General features: G+C 40.0%; 2 protein-coding genes across 2 annotated transcripts in view; one reads left to right on the top strand and one right to left on the bottom strand.

The window, feature by feature from the left end:
• The window catches only part of PRLR (prolactin receptor), a 167,421-nt gene extending 166,633 nt beyond the window's left edge, over positions 1-788 (bottom strand). The window contains exon 1 of the mRNA XM_007426679.4: positions 717-788. The gene's annotated coding sequence lies outside the window, so the exon portion shown is untranslated. The remainder of the gene's footprint in view (positions 1-716) is intronic.
• Positions 789-806: 18 nt separating this feature from the next.
• LOC103061431 (sperm flagella and cilia-associated protein 2) overlaps positions 807-15,211 on the top strand; it is a 36,370-nt gene continuing 21,965 nt past the window's right edge. Inside the window, exons 1-3 of the mRNA XM_007426681.3 lie at positions 807-1,041; positions 9,720-9,822; positions 12,623-12,875. Of these exons, the coding sequence (XP_007426743.1) occupies positions 984-1,041; positions 9,720-9,822; positions 12,623-12,875 (414 nt within the window). The 5' untranslated portion in view covers positions 807-983. The remainder of the gene's footprint in view (positions 1,042-9,719; positions 9,823-12,622; positions 12,876-15,211) is intronic.

Here is a 15,211-nt window from a genome sequence, read left to right as displayed (position 1 = left end):
GAAAGATCAAGGTGGAACTGCATTTGGCCACAGAAACTCATTAGCTGACTCTGGGCCAGTCTCTCTCTCCCAAGAAGACTGTCTGGACAAATTAGAAGAGGGATACAGGTGGGCACCTTGAACTCCCAGAGGACAGATTGGATATAAATTTTAAATATAAATGGGGGACAAATCTAATAAATAAATTTTAAAAAATCTAACAAATAAGAGCCGAATCTAAAGCCCTGTACCTGCCCGGATAATAATAAACATTCAGCAAGGTCCTTGTCTGCACCCAACGTATTTGTCAGGGATTCCCTTATATTGTTGATATAAATATTTAAATAGATGCAATCTCTTAGAAGGGTGGGGCTGAAATTCTTACACAGGAAACTGCTTCTTCAAAGTGAAAGAAATACTTCCATGTATTTAAAAAAAAGGCTTGGATGCTGTAAAGTGAAGCATCGGTTCTCCTTGTTCAGGGGTTGAGTTCGCTTTAACAGCATAGTAAGAGATTCAACTTTTCTATTATATAGCTTCATGGAACTGCGGGGGATACAAATTTCCACCTGCCCCGCAACTTTTCAAAGCAAAGGAGGTGGGGGAGGGGAGGGCATGTAGCAACTGCAGGATTATTCTGAAGTTAAAAGATGTTTCGTGCACCGGGATTAAAATCGACGACCGCCCTTCCCAAACCGATTTGGAATAACTCGCTGAGGTACAGTAAAGTTTCTAACCTGCGCATGCGCTCACCGACAAACTGCGCGCTTTCCCCGTCTTCTCGGCAGGACCTTCATTACCTCTCCCTGCCCGGCACAACCAATTTGACTCTTCTGCGCAAGCGCACATCATTCTCTCGGTACGGCTTGTCGGGCCGCGCTCTGCCGCGTCTTAGCCGTGCTGGCGCGAAAGGGCTGGTTGCCGTGGTGACGGGACGCGGAGCGTGGCTCGAGCCGGTCTCCATCCAGGCGGGGAGAGGGCGCGAGCTGCGGCCGCTCGCGGCCATGACTGGCATTCTGTGCGATTGGCTGAATCGGGAAGTAAAGCTCTCGCGGACAGTGGGTGAGTCCAAGAAGAGGTGGAGGAAGCGGGGTGCCATTGCCTGGAGGCTCGAGGCGAGGGGCGTCCCCCCACCCCCTTGTCCCCCGCAAGCACCTTAGCAGGAAGGAACATCTCACGCTTGTTTCAGCTTGTCTGAAAACAAATCGTGCCTTTTGCCCCTGAAACCGACTTCCGTCCATTCAGGATGGGAGAAAGCACAAAGTGCATGGTATTTTATATATGCTCAGAGGCGCTGCGAGCACCATCATGCTGTCTCTGGTGTTTGCTCTGCCACAGCCCTGGAAAATAAGTGCCTGGGCTGACATTTCTGCCTGCTTTTCCAAGATCAGCAGCGGTAGATAAAAATTAATAACTTTGATTAGAAAATCATATGGGCGGCATTTGAGAAGAAAGCTGTGCACATTTGCAGTGTTGGAATTGTGTGCCATCAAGTCATTTTTAACTCCTAGAAGCTGCATAGATAGATTTTAGGTGTTGGAATTAGGCTCTTGGAAACTTTTGAATTTGAAGTACTCACCTCTGGTGACTGAATTCTGAGCAAAATGTATTTAAAAGCAGTACATTAGAAATACCTTAGAATTGAAAACCATTTTTAGCAGTACAGTAATGCTTTATGAAAGCAAAAATATTGGACCATGTTTCCACACAGTTACTCTGTGTTTTCTGATTATTTAAAATAATTGTTTTTTCAGTCCTACCTGTAAGCTCATGTGATAGCTTTTTCTACAAGCTGTTCATGTTGACTATGTTGGTAGGGTCCCTGCAGTTGCAGAACAGGTTCTCTGAGAAGGGTGATTAAGGCATAAAGAGCCAAATATCCACTGTTAAAAAGAGGGGGGTGTCATTTGATGGCTATTGGATCTCTATATGCTCTACCAATTATCTGAGACCTGGGGTCCCCAATGTACCACCCAGAGGCCAATGTGCCTGTAGATGCCTCCTTAGCTGCTTGGCAATTTATCTAGTCCACCTGCATTTTTATATTCTTCAAAATATATTTAGACTTAAAAAGAAAAGAAAAAAACCCAGTAAGCTGACTTGCCGCAAAGCAAAGCACCATCCGTCAGAATCATCATTCCTGAACTTTCCTGGAACATGAAAAAGATCTTCAGCCAATGCTTTGTTTGGAAGTGTGTCCACCTATCTGGAAAAAACAGAAAACAAGACCCCCACCAACACTGACAGGGCAAGCTACTTTATATAAACAAAGAGCAAACCCCACTCCCTTCTAGCACTGAAGATGTTACCTAGTCAGGTAACGAAATGTCTGCAAGAAAACGACCAAGCTCAGAGAACACCAAGGACTCCACAAAAGCAGATAAAATAAGCGTAGGGCCATGCATTGGTTTAGGGCATAGGGATGCACTTGTCCACAATTCTTTAAATCAAAGATGGCTTTTTCTGGGGAAAAACGGCAGCTGCATAATTCAAGGAAAAGATGCAGCTGCTTTAAAGAATTGCAAATGGGTGCAACATTCCTGTCCCTATGGTCTCCAAAATATCTTTTTGCTTTTGAATCCAAAGTGCAGGGATACAGTGCAAGAGGACAGATTAGAGGAGACAAGCAAGGAACATTATTTGAAATAGGTGCTTTGTAAATTAGGTATGACAAGACTCCCCAGCCACTGTTTTGCAAGAGCACCCACAACAGTTACTAAATTTCCAGTAGCCTCCCAAATATAGGGACCCTGATCTAGGTGGCATTTATGGCTGCTTATTTTGCTTCTACTAAGATAAGTAAAGGCACGTAAGAAATAAATTATTTTTATAATTATCCCTGAAGTGGAAGAAACAATTATATAAAGAAGGCTTCAAATATAATTGAATTTATCATTGCAATTAAGCCAGGGAAGCAACTCCAGTAAATTGGAATTTGCACACCGAAATGCCCAGATTTAATCCATGACATCTCCAGGAGGCGATAGGAAAGCTGTTTTTCTACCTCAGACCCAGAAGAGATAATACTGAGCTAAATAGACTAGTAGTCTGTGATCACCCTATTTATGAGAGATGGTAATACAGTATGTTAAGCAGTGTAGAAAGTAGATCTGGAATTGGGAAAATAAAAAGGGGGTCATCTATAGGAAATGCACTTTGGATTAGAAGAAATGTAGAGGCAACAGTAAGCAACATGTTTCTTGTAGCACTGAATTCCCCTAGAAGCTGTGCTTCTGGATGGTAGAGTAGAGGGGAATTTTTTGTTATGCACCAAGATACTGAACTAAAAGCCACCAGGTGCTAATAATATCTCCTGATACTGTTTTCTCTGTTGAGCAGAGATTTTCATAATACTTCTGTGGTGTCCATCACACTATTTCCAGAAGACCTTAGACATCGGTACAATGTAGAAATCTGTAAGGAAGCTGAAAACGTTGCAAATGTAATGAATATAAGTGAAAAGTTAAGGCTTGTTTGCATGTTGGAAACCAGCATGGGGAAGGCAAAGCAGCAGGATAGAAGGAATAAGATACGTTTTGGATAGCTCCAAGTGCATCTTAGAACCACTTTTCTACAACTACTGGCCTCTAAGCAGGTAATGAGAGAGCAGATGTGTTGAGGGGCTTAGGCATAGATTACAGGGGTGGGATTTGTTTATTATTATTGCTAAAATAAAATCTTACTTGCATAAAATCAGATTATGTTTCTGTTTGTGATATTAGAACAAATAAGAAAGGTGTTGTGGCCCCACCGTTTTGTGAATGGCTGGCCTCAGCGATTTTCAGATATCCAGTGGACCCAAAGCTTCTGTTCTAGATTGGCATTTAGAAACCTTACACCTTTAGCGGATTTGGTGGTAATATAGCTTATAAAAAAAAAAAGCTTTGTATAATTCCTGCCCTATCCCAGAAGGCATCAAATTAATCAGAAACCTATCAATTTAGTCTTAGCAACTGATAGCACAAGATGTCAATGGAACAGAATTTTGCTATCTTTGCAGTGAATGTGCACTGTGCACATTCCATGAATGTGTCAGATAGTAAGTAAAGAATGTAATCTTCTTCTGGCTTTCTGTAACTTATTTAAAGAAGGGTTATTGTAAGTTTGAAGTAGTAATCCATAAAAAGGGGGCACTGCAATAATACATCTGCCATTAATTTGGTTTCTCCTACTTCGTAAGGGCAAACTTGCTTGGATTTAGTGATGCTGTCATATTTCTCTTCCAAATGCATTGTGAGTTCAGCATGAAGTTGAGCCACAAGAAAGCTTATTGGGGTACAGTAGGTGATATTATACAAATATTTAGCAGGTGTAAAACTCCTCCTTTCAGTCCCTAACCTGAGACAGGACTGTGAAAGATTGTGGGGATATCCTTATCCAAGGCTGGGAAAAGAATGGAAGAGAGAGTAGGCATAAATAATCAAGAGGTGAGGGAAGAATCAGTTGACAGCTTATCTCATGAACTGCAACTTAGCCCAGTTGAAAAGAATCATCAGAAGAAATATTTGAAGTCATTCAAAGACACTCCACCTTAAAGAACTTACTACAGACAAGCTTTGGACATTTCTCTTACTATTTCCAAGATTCTGGATTTATCCAAGACTGGCATTAATGATATTTTACTGAATTTGTGGAGTTCTTGCCAAGCTGTGTAAGGCTTGGCAGGAAGCTACAAAAAGAGTCTCAGCATCTGTGGGAGAGGAAGGGAGGTCAAAATCTTCAAGATGCAACTGTGACATAGCATTTGAAGCCATAGCCCTTTTGTATGTGTAGTGACATCATATCTACATAGAAAAAGAGGATTATAACATGACACCCTGCCTGCCATCTTGCAGGCTTTGACTCAGGCACATGTCCAAGACTGTGTCTTTCTGGAGATCTGATTCCCATAAGTCCTTCATCTGTTGCCTAACCTCTGCTTTACCTGTCTTGAGACTGAGGGCAATCAGCTATTGGTTGGAGATCCCATGCTGTCAGAAATCAATTTTATTTGATCTCTTCCTCAACTTCCTCCAGGATGAGACAAAATCTTCCTGCAAAACTAAAACAGAGATCCAACAAAGAGAATTAGCTTATTAGCTTTAGACAGTAATTGAGGCAACAAATTCACACATGGGCCTCCTGAGAGGCCATCCCAGATTCTGCACATAGCAACATATTAGAGATGCATCAAGGAGCATCTCTACTGTGACTGGCTGTCTCCTAGCAGTCTAGCCTTTATAGTTACAGCCTTCAGACCCATGCCTTTGAAGACCTTGTGGGCGGCTTGCATAAATTGCTACCTTTAGTCGGAAAAAAAAAAAGCTCAAATGATTCTAGTACTCTTGTGTGTATAATCTGAAATAGATTGGGATTGCTCTTTTCAGGGGTTCAAAGTTTGAAAAACAGCCTGAAGCAATTTGCAATATCTATCCCCTCTCACATTGTGACTTATCATTAGCTATCTGTTGTGGCTTGTAGACATCTTAGTGAAGAACGTGACCTTTGTTTTAGTATAACATAGAGTTGGATTTTCTTCCAACTCTATATTATACTATACTTGAGCCTCCTTCTCAATCCAGCTGGAGTTGTTGACATATAAAAGCCCTGCTGTTGATGGGTGACCAAATTTGGAAGAAGAAATGCCACTGTAATAAAATTAATAATAATAATTTATTAAATTTATATGCTGCCCGACTCCCAGTGACTTTAGTTATTGTTACCAGCTTAGAATCATCATAAATGTTAAAGAAGGGAACCAGAATCTGTTCTTATTTAACACTTTTCAGAACAGGAACACACTTCTTTTGGTGCTACATCTAAACTGCACTGAGTGTGATGGAATATAGTAACGCAACAGGTTCTCAGGAAGGATGGAGCACATTCCAGGAAGAGTGGGTGAGACAAGAGACAACAAAGTCCAGAGCTGGATCGTGGGAAGAGGAAGAGATTCAGGATAGCCACTCCCTAGAATCTCCCAGGGTATATCTACTAGGTTAGAGTAATGCAGATTTAGTCTGGCAAGATTCTGTGTATATGGTGTAAGCAATAAAAGAACTGTACTTGGCTGGACTGTTTCTCTGTTGTTCTTGGGCTGGGCCTGATGCTGAGATAGCATAATGTTTCGTGTTAATCAGCAGTAGCAGCTGCCAGCTGATGTTCCAAGTTCCATAGGAACCTATCTAAAGATCAAGTGTTGAAGGCACTCCCAGGTTTGGCTTACGGTCACTCACTCACACACTCACAGCCTGTTGAGGCACATGGCTCTTGTAAGCTCCCCTTGCTTTCTACCTGGGTTTTCCAGATAGAGAGGCTAGAGCAGACAAGACATGCGGCCCTGGTCAACTGCTGGGAAATAATTAGGGGCACACACAAATTACTTCCAACCAAACACTGAGGCACAACAAGTTCTTTGGAATACATGGATACCCACTGAATTTAAAGTAACAGCAAAACTGTACTGGTTACAATGTACATTTGCGCTTTCTCACACGCGTACACACACAGTTATCCACACTTAGCCATGTCCTTCTCAACTAGGCTGCCAGGCACTAGCTAGAGGGGTGGAAGCTGCCAAGTCTGGATCCAAAGATGACTCAAAGAGTGGGCAGGCTTCAGGACCCCTTTTATCCTCAAAAGTCCTTGCTTTGTTGATTCACAAGATTGGCAGCTATTCTTGCCTTGTTAATTTACAAGTCTGGTAGCTGTTGATGGAATTGGGTGGGGAGAGTTTCATGTGCTCAGGCCCAACTTCCTTTGTCTGGTTCAGGTGATATTTTCCTTTGTTTCCTTAATGACTTGTTTCCTTCTTATCTACTTCCCTGAAAGGGTCTCTTAGACAAGGTTCCTGGCTTTTTTGTCCTCTCTACTTACCTTCCTGCTTCATCTTTAGTTATGGCAGCTTCAGCTTAGTCTCTCACAAGTCAAGCAAACACCACAATATTTTCTCCACCAAATGGTGAAAAATATATTTGAGATTCAGGTTTGTTAAGAAGTAGGTCAGACATCTGGTCCAGGTAGAGTTGTAATTGGCCTCCTACGCATTTACCAAGAGATTAATCAAGACGATCTTTTAGAAATGTTTTTTGTGCAATCTTGCAAAAATATGAGTGGGAGACATGTTCTTCCGTTCCTTTGCACAGGAAAATTTTTCAGACAGTATCTGCTATAACACTTCTAAGCATAATCTAAAAAGATAATGATTGTTTTTCCTTGGAGGTATTTTTTATTTGTGTACAAATGTCTGCAGATTGTAGTCCATACAGTTACTTGACTAAAACCTCTAAAAATTGTATGGCAGGCGTGGCATCCCCTCTTTTGGTAACCCTGAATTAATGTGAGTTGCATAATTTGTGTGTTGCTTAATGCTTAAGATGGCCTTGAGTTACTTGACATTGAACTTTTTCCAGAAGACTGCAAATGCCTGTTCAGTGTGTTTGTTTTTGTAGTTCCTGTTTTGAGTAAGTCTGTGCTTGAGTGTTGAATCATGGGTGTACAGATTCCATTAGCTTCAGGGCTTTATGTGGTATGTTGAAGGCTGTACATCAAAAGTGAGTGGGATGAAGACTCAAAGTGGCCCTGACTGAGAAGGTTTGTAAAGAGTGAAAATGCTGCTAATGTCACCCATTTGGCCTAAAATCTACAAGTCTTAAGGCACCCATTTCAGTCCTGCCCACTTTGAGGGATGGGGAACAATCTGGGTACACAGGAGAATTGCTGGGAGGCCACAATTTTCACACTCCTGACTTAAGGAGACAGTTGTCTACAAGAGTTTGAACACAAGGCTTCTTACATGAAAACCGTTTGATAGATGTTCCTTCTGAGCAATCCATTTACATATCTGAAATTCCCATAAGACAAAACAAGGGAAGGATTTTCATCACCCAGGATGCTTTTGTAGATTCAAGGGATGCACTGTGGTTAAATTCTCTCAATTAATAAGGACTCCAGAGGGCAAGCAATCCTTGTAGGTATCTGTTTATTCCATAGTTCCTAATGTTTTAGCTACAAATGCTTTCCCTCCAGAGCAGAGTTTCACCCACACCGGAGACAAAATCCTCCTAATGAGAAGCAGAAGAACCATTGTTCTACTCACTTTAGCTGACAGGGCAGTGATTTTTTGTTTTGTTTTGGGAAAGGTTCTTTGTTTTACTGATGTTAAGCTCCCTTCTGGCTTATGCTATAATTTCCCTTTGTTTGTTTGTTCAAACCTGCAAGAAGCTGTACCACTGATTTTTAGTATTTGTACCACTTAGAATCAGATTTTGCTCCTGGGCTGAAAAATTAGGATTAGAAGTTACGTGATGCCCTGGGGCTACAGGTCACCCATCCCTTTTTTAGGGCCAAGTCATATACTAATGGATTGAGGTGGCAATTGTTTCCTTGGTGGTTCTTCCTACACAGTATTTATTATTTTGAATACTACCTTCTGTTCTATCCATAGGCTCTTAGAGAGCCAACTGTAACCTTTGCTGAACAAACAGAGTAGCCAAGTACAGTAGATAATCCTCAATACACAATTCTGTTTGCTTGAGGATTTCTGCCACATTCTGAAGGCTACGCTCCATACTCCATGGTTTTTTGTTTATTATTTGTTTGTATTATCTTAATGTTATTTTAATAATTCATATTTATTTAACATTGCTATTTTTATTATTAACTTTTATTTTGGGAGGAGATATACAGGGTGTACCAAAAGTCAGGCCCCATAGGCCAGCCACAACTAATATTGACAATATTTTTGTGTCAATATTTTTTTCCAGAGAAAATGTTACTGTACTTAGGAATGTTAAAAGATAATGTGTCAAATAAGTAAGGAAGTGTTTAGAAGAAAATGGCAACCAATTCAACATTTAATATAATTTATATAATAAATTGTCTGATTTTGGTGCACCTGTATAATAGCATTTTTAAAAAACTTCTAGCATTTTTCTTCAGTTGACGGTGCTGTGACACTAAGATTGTGCTTCACAATCTCCTCAAGTAAGGAGACAAATAGTGCTTCTTTTTTTAATTAAACAGAAGAAGCAACTTATTCCTTTGTTCTTTTCCAAAAGGGAAATAGCTATGAATCAGAATCTCAGTGTCATACTATCATATATGATGTTACCAGTTCTATTTTTTCCCTTTTGGAAGGGATGGAGAAGCTGTAGTATTTCAGTAGGTCAAAATGGGGCTGGGCAGATTTGGAGAAGTGAGGGTAAGAAAAGCTAGTGGAGAATGAATGGGACATGCAGCAGTGGATGGGGAGAGGGAAGAAGAGTTGGGGAGATGTGGGACCTGGGATATGTTGTAGTTGGTACTCAACACTCCAGGTTGCACTTTTTGCAACCTGGGCTAAAAGGATAAATTGGAGAGTTAAATGTAGGCTTCATTTAGATGTTGAGAAAGTATGTTGGTGAGATAGATTATGCAATTTATCTCATGCTAGAGAATGCATAATACACTTCTTCACTTTGATATTTCCACAAATCTATTGGAAGAAGGCTCAAAGAAAGCTGCTTCTTTGTCAATATGGTCACAAATGAACCAGCCTTTATTGATGAACAGGAACTATATTTTATTTATTTATTTATTTAACAAATGCATATAGCTGCCCATCTAGACAGCGAACAGAAATAAAAACATCAACCAAGCTATACAGATCCATTAAAAATAAATTGGGCTAAGATGTATCATGATAACAATGGATAATGTATCAAATGCAAAGAGCTGCAACTTAAAATAAAATACTTTCTTTTTTCCTTTGGAAATTAAATCAGATTCAGAGTCTTTCTCCAGAGAATTTTCTTCTGGTTATCTCATTGGAGAACTTCTAAACAAGTATGAACTTCAGGAAGATTTTGACCAGTTTTCACAAAGCAGGTGGGTAGTATTAATACTGCTTAACAGTGTTCTGATTTATACTATATCATAGCCAAGCTACAGTAGGTTCAATTGATACTTCCTTGTATTGGAGAGCAGGATGGGAATTTGGGCAATTCCCCCTCCCACTTTTTATATAGAATCCGTCCCTCATTCCCATGTTTGCCATTGCCTAGTCAGTTTCCCACTGAGACAGGAGAGGACTGTGCGCTGTCCTGCCCAACTTTCCTGAACTGCAATGACCAATGTAGCATCCATAGCCAGAATGACCAATGGTTGCTAAAAGTTACAGAAGAATGTTCTGTTTCTACTCATGTCCCCAGAACTCTTATAGAGATGGCTGTGGTCTGCTAGGGACCCACAAGCCAGAAATGTGCTTCTTTTCCATCCAGATGCTTCTGCTTTGAAAGGAAACACTTTCTTGAACTGTCTCCAGTCCTTTGCCTCTGCACTGGAGAGATTGACTTTACAAGCCATTTTTGGTGAGAGTGATGCAGGGCAGATAAACTCTACATTGGCAGTTTTGGATAGGGTGGCAGAGCTCATAGCTTACTAACCTCTGGAAGGCACTGAATTCTCCCGTGCTCTGAGAGCAGTCTATATCAATATGTAAAGGAAGAATGCAAAAAGAGTAGAGATTGCTACTCTTCCTATTCTTGTCATTGCTTGCTTGGAGACATCAGGTGAACAAGCAGCCCCAGTAAGAAGGACAGCATGAAGATCAAAGAGAGGCTGGATTCAGTTATGGAATTCAGGAGGTGCTTGACAATGCTAATTTCTGATGTTAGGCCCAATAGCAAGATGATGATTTGCATTTCACAATTTTAGTTTGCAGTTTCTGAATATACTAGTTTTCATATTATACTAAGTCATAGATTAACAAGATGTTCACTAGTGAGAAGAAACTGCTGTAAGGTTTGCAAGCACTTCTCTTCCTTCTCCTTCTTCATCAAATCCTAGCAAAGGACTTCATAGCTCTTCCCCCCAAAACTTGGCCTATTGTGTCACCATATAACTAGCTTATGTGACTTTGGATACACCGGCAAGATTCTGATCTGCTTTTAGATTCCCATATGTATTAGCTGGGAGCTATAGAACAGTGATCTTGATGGGCCTTGGACTTGATGACCAAGTTCATGGTATGTAAATAAATCATGATATGATAGTGGTAAAATCCCTTTGAGTCACACTAGACTCCTGGTGACTACATGGAGATGTTCATGTAATTTTCATGGCAACAATACAACATTGGTTTGGTACTGCCTTCTGGGATTTTTTTTTTTTAATTATTCTAGTTTACAAATTTAGTATTTCTTGGTAATCCAGTCCACTCCAAACAGTGACCAAGTCTAATCCTACCTAGCTTTTTAAGTATATTTGGCTAGGAGCTGCCACTTAGTTGAGCCAGTTTCAAACAAGCCAACTTAAATTGTGGTATCTGAAGCTATCTTGTTAAACCAACCAGAATTGTTGCAAATATATTCCCTGATATGGACAATATAACAGGCTGACTTAAAAAAAAAATGAAACTAAATGCTTCTAAGTCCTTCTGAACATGTGGAAGTAAGAAAGAAGAGGGAATCAACATGTGAATTCAAGACTCATGATGATTTCTTTCCATTCATGCAAGTCTTTCTAAGTTATGGATGAAACCTTTGCTCTACGGATGCTACTGAATTACAGGCCCAGTAGCCCCAACCAAAGTAATCAATCATGAACAACATTTGGAGTTTTAGTTTAGCCATATCAGGAGGTGAGCAGGTTTCTTATCCCTCCCTAAATCATATTTTAGCAGGAAAAGCAAAATACAGATAGTCCCTGGGTTAAGAACGCCCAGTTTAAGGACGACCCATAGTTAAGAACAGAGGCTATTGTAGCAAAATTTAAATACACAATGGTTTGAGTTTATTACACAATACTACTTATACAGTATTATGCAATAATACTGTTCCGGCTTACATACAAATTCAATTTAAGGACAGACCTTGGGAACGGAACTCATTCTTAAACTGGGGACTACCTGTACTATGTTTTTCATGATGGTTATAGTTCGTTTGCAGTGTCAAGAAGTTAAGAATTCCTCATTGGAAAGAGCAGAGAAGGTAAGCGGGCATGCAATCATGCTGTGCATATGCTATCTAAAGCAGTCAAAGTCATAGTATATGTTTCAAGGGCTATAAAACTGGGACTTTCATGTTGCCAATCTCATGAAGTAAACTTGTCAAACTCCAGTGGATTGTATAAGCAATTGAGATGCATTCTGTAGATGAGTTATCGAGCACTTGCTTTGCATACAGAAGGACCCAGTTTCTGGCATCTCCAGTTAAAAAGGACCTTGGAAAACAGGGCTACAAAAGGATTTTTATTTTTATTGGAAACTTAAAGAGTTCGTTACTGACAGTCAGTCCAAACAAAATGATGTTCATTGAGTCATGAAGAGTCAGAAAGGACTACACAACAAATAAGAGCTGTGTCCAGTCAGAATAGATAATATTGGTCTAGATGGCTTCGAAGTTTGATTTAACCTAAGACTTATTTATATATCCAGTGTGGTTCACCATGTCAGGTTTAATTTGCATTGAAATCAACGTGACGTGTTAATTAAGACTCAGTTAAGGACCGGTGATTTTAGTGGGATTAAAGCTGAATTCAGCCAGGCATTTTTATGAGCTCTGACTTTGCTTAGCTCCATTGCCACTATACCACATGAGGCTTACTGAAGGGTGTTAGGCTTTCAGGGGAGCTGACAAGAAGGTTTTACATATTCTACATATTTACAGTTCGCATATTGTATCTGCAGGCTTGCCAATGCAAAACTTAACAACTTTTCTCGCATGGAGCCCACCCTTCAACTTCTGGGTGTACAGTTTGACCAAAATGTAGCCCGAAACATCATGACAGAGCAGCATGGAGCTGCTATCAAACTCGTGTACCAATTGTACGTGGCTCTAGAGAAAAAGAAAAAAGCAGGTCTCACTGGAGTTGCCATGGATGCAATGCGACCCTCAGCTCATGCAAAGCTTAAGAGTGTAGGAACCGAAATATATCGTGAGGTGAGCTTGTTTCTATTAGGGCAATTTCTTGCTGGTGAATTCCTTTCAACAAAGCATTTTATTTATATATTTATATTTATATAGCTGCCCGTCTCACATAAAGTGACTCTGGGCGGCGTACGGATAGCATTGCCTATCTCTTTAATCCTTTGGGGGATAAAGGTGGATCAAAGGAGAATACAAGGAACACAAATTCCTGTTCAGGCCACCGCACCCATATGTTGATAGTGCCCTGCTTGAATAGTTAATTCATAGTGCTTGTATTGTGTTCCATGCCTCAAAGCCTCTGATACTAATAATAGGTGTCAGAGGCTTTCAGGCATGGAATACAATAAATAATTATTCTTATATTTCTATCCCACCTTTTTATATATAACTCAAGGTGATGAACTTATCTAATATTCCTGCCTCCTATTTTCACCTCCGCAACTCAGTGAAGTGGGTTGGGCTGAGAGAGAGAGATTGACCCAAAGTCACCCAGCCAGTTTTACATATTTGGAAGGAATACCTCGTCCTCTCTGTTCCTCTGTACCTTAGATCAGTGTTTCTCAATCTTGGCAACTTTAAGATATGTGGACTTCAACTTCCATGCTGGCTGGGGAATTCTGGGAGCTGAAGTCCACATATCTTAAAGTTACCAAGGTTGAGAAGCACTGCCTTAGATTTTGAATCAAAAATGAAAAATACTTATTTCCCGTTCTCATATTTTTTTCATAGGCAAGTGGCCACAAAGACCAGGGTGTTCCCAGTAGAAGTGCCCTCCTTGGGGAACTTCTTAGTAAGGTGGCCTCTATCTCTGCCACTTTTCAAAGGTTGATTAAGATTACCTTGCAAAAAGAGATTTTGTTAAACTTTGCTGCTGTCTTTCATAGTTGTTTGCATGATATTTTAAGACAGTTTAAATGTTTTGGCCTTCCAAAAAACTATGAGTCACTGCAGGCTCCAAAAAAACCCTAAGGCGATTACTTAAAAAAAAAAAAACTTGCATTGTTTTCTGAAGGTCAACAAAACTTAATTACAGCAAGTCACAGAAGGTAAACACCTCTATTAAGCCATTTGCAACAGTACTGAGGATCCATTTTATTGCACATATGGAGGAGTGCACACAAGGCTTTCCACTGGAACGAACAAGCTCTACACTGTTGATCCGCATGAGAATTCACTGGCTTAAACCTCTGGGAATTTCTCAAAGTTGTTTCTCCTCATACTGGTACACTGGAGAAAACTGGTACTTTAATTACAGTCTAATTCTTTGATTTATCTTCTCCCAGCAGGTGTCTTCATGGCTCTTTACACTTTTGGTCTTGAAACAAAAAGCTGCTGTGTGAGGGCTTGTATTTGTTTTCTACCTTGTAAAGTTGAAGCTAGGCAAAAGGCCCAGGAAACTACATAAGGAGATCAGTGCTGTAAATTTTTCAGAACATATGTTCCCTCATTTCACGTACATTATTACTCCCTCTAAGCAGGATGTGCTGTCACCATCAAGGCAAAAATATCTTTTAAGTTTACTGCATCTTTCAGGCCAAGTTGGAATCTTTTTCACACATAAGCCCACTCTTTTTTGGCTGTATTGTATATTTCACTTGAGCTGAGCTGGGTTCTAGGACAAATGGTTACCAAAAAAATGTCATAATCCAATTGAATCAAGGAGGATTGATAAAAATATTGATTTATTCCTTATGCCATTTTTCAGAGCTGAAATCTTAAGCTAGTTCAGTATCATAAAAACAGGTTAAAAGCTTAAAACAACTTTTTGTTGTTTTACTGCAAAGCCTGCAGCATAAAATGCATCCTGAATCAAACAGTTCAGTGGGAATTAAAATAGAGAACAAGAGAACATGCTGGTGTAACTGAAAGAGGAACTAAATGGATGTTAAGCACGCGCACATTGTCCCTAACCAAATCCTACAACTGGAGCTTCACGTGTAATCTTAGAAGATCTGTGATATCACTTATTAGTCATCTCCAAATGATTTAATCCCTCCATTTTGTCTTATCTGCCAACTATTCATTAGTATTTCCAGTAGTAATCTAACTAGAGTGCACATATGAATGTGTATATTTGCACATATAACTGAATTGGGTCGAGTATCTAGGACAGCCTTTTCCCAATCTGCTGACCTCCAGATGTAATGGACTCAGTGTTCAGAAGTCCCTAACTAACATGATCACTGCCTGTGCTGGCCAGGAAATCTGGGAGCTATAGTTTGACTAGGTTTTTTTAAAGACTAAGCCACATGGAGACAGAAATTTCATTTGAGCCCACTTTGCTCACTGCATCTTATGCCAATATATTTCTATATATTTCTTCACTGGTTTTAGTTTGTTGAAGTCCG

The sequence above is a fragment of the Python bivittatus genome, unplaced genomic scaffold (genome assembly GCF_059951505.1).
Source record: "Python bivittatus isolate LINGU-HERP-01145 unplaced genomic scaffold, Pbiv_v1 ctg000570_np1212, whole genome shotgun sequence".
NCBI classification, from domain to species: Eukaryota; Metazoa; Chordata; class Lepidosauria; order Squamata; family Pythonidae; genus Python; species Python bivittatus.
The sequence above is the reverse complement of the archived record's forward strand: the minus strand, read 5'-3'. Positions and strand labels throughout refer to the sequence as shown.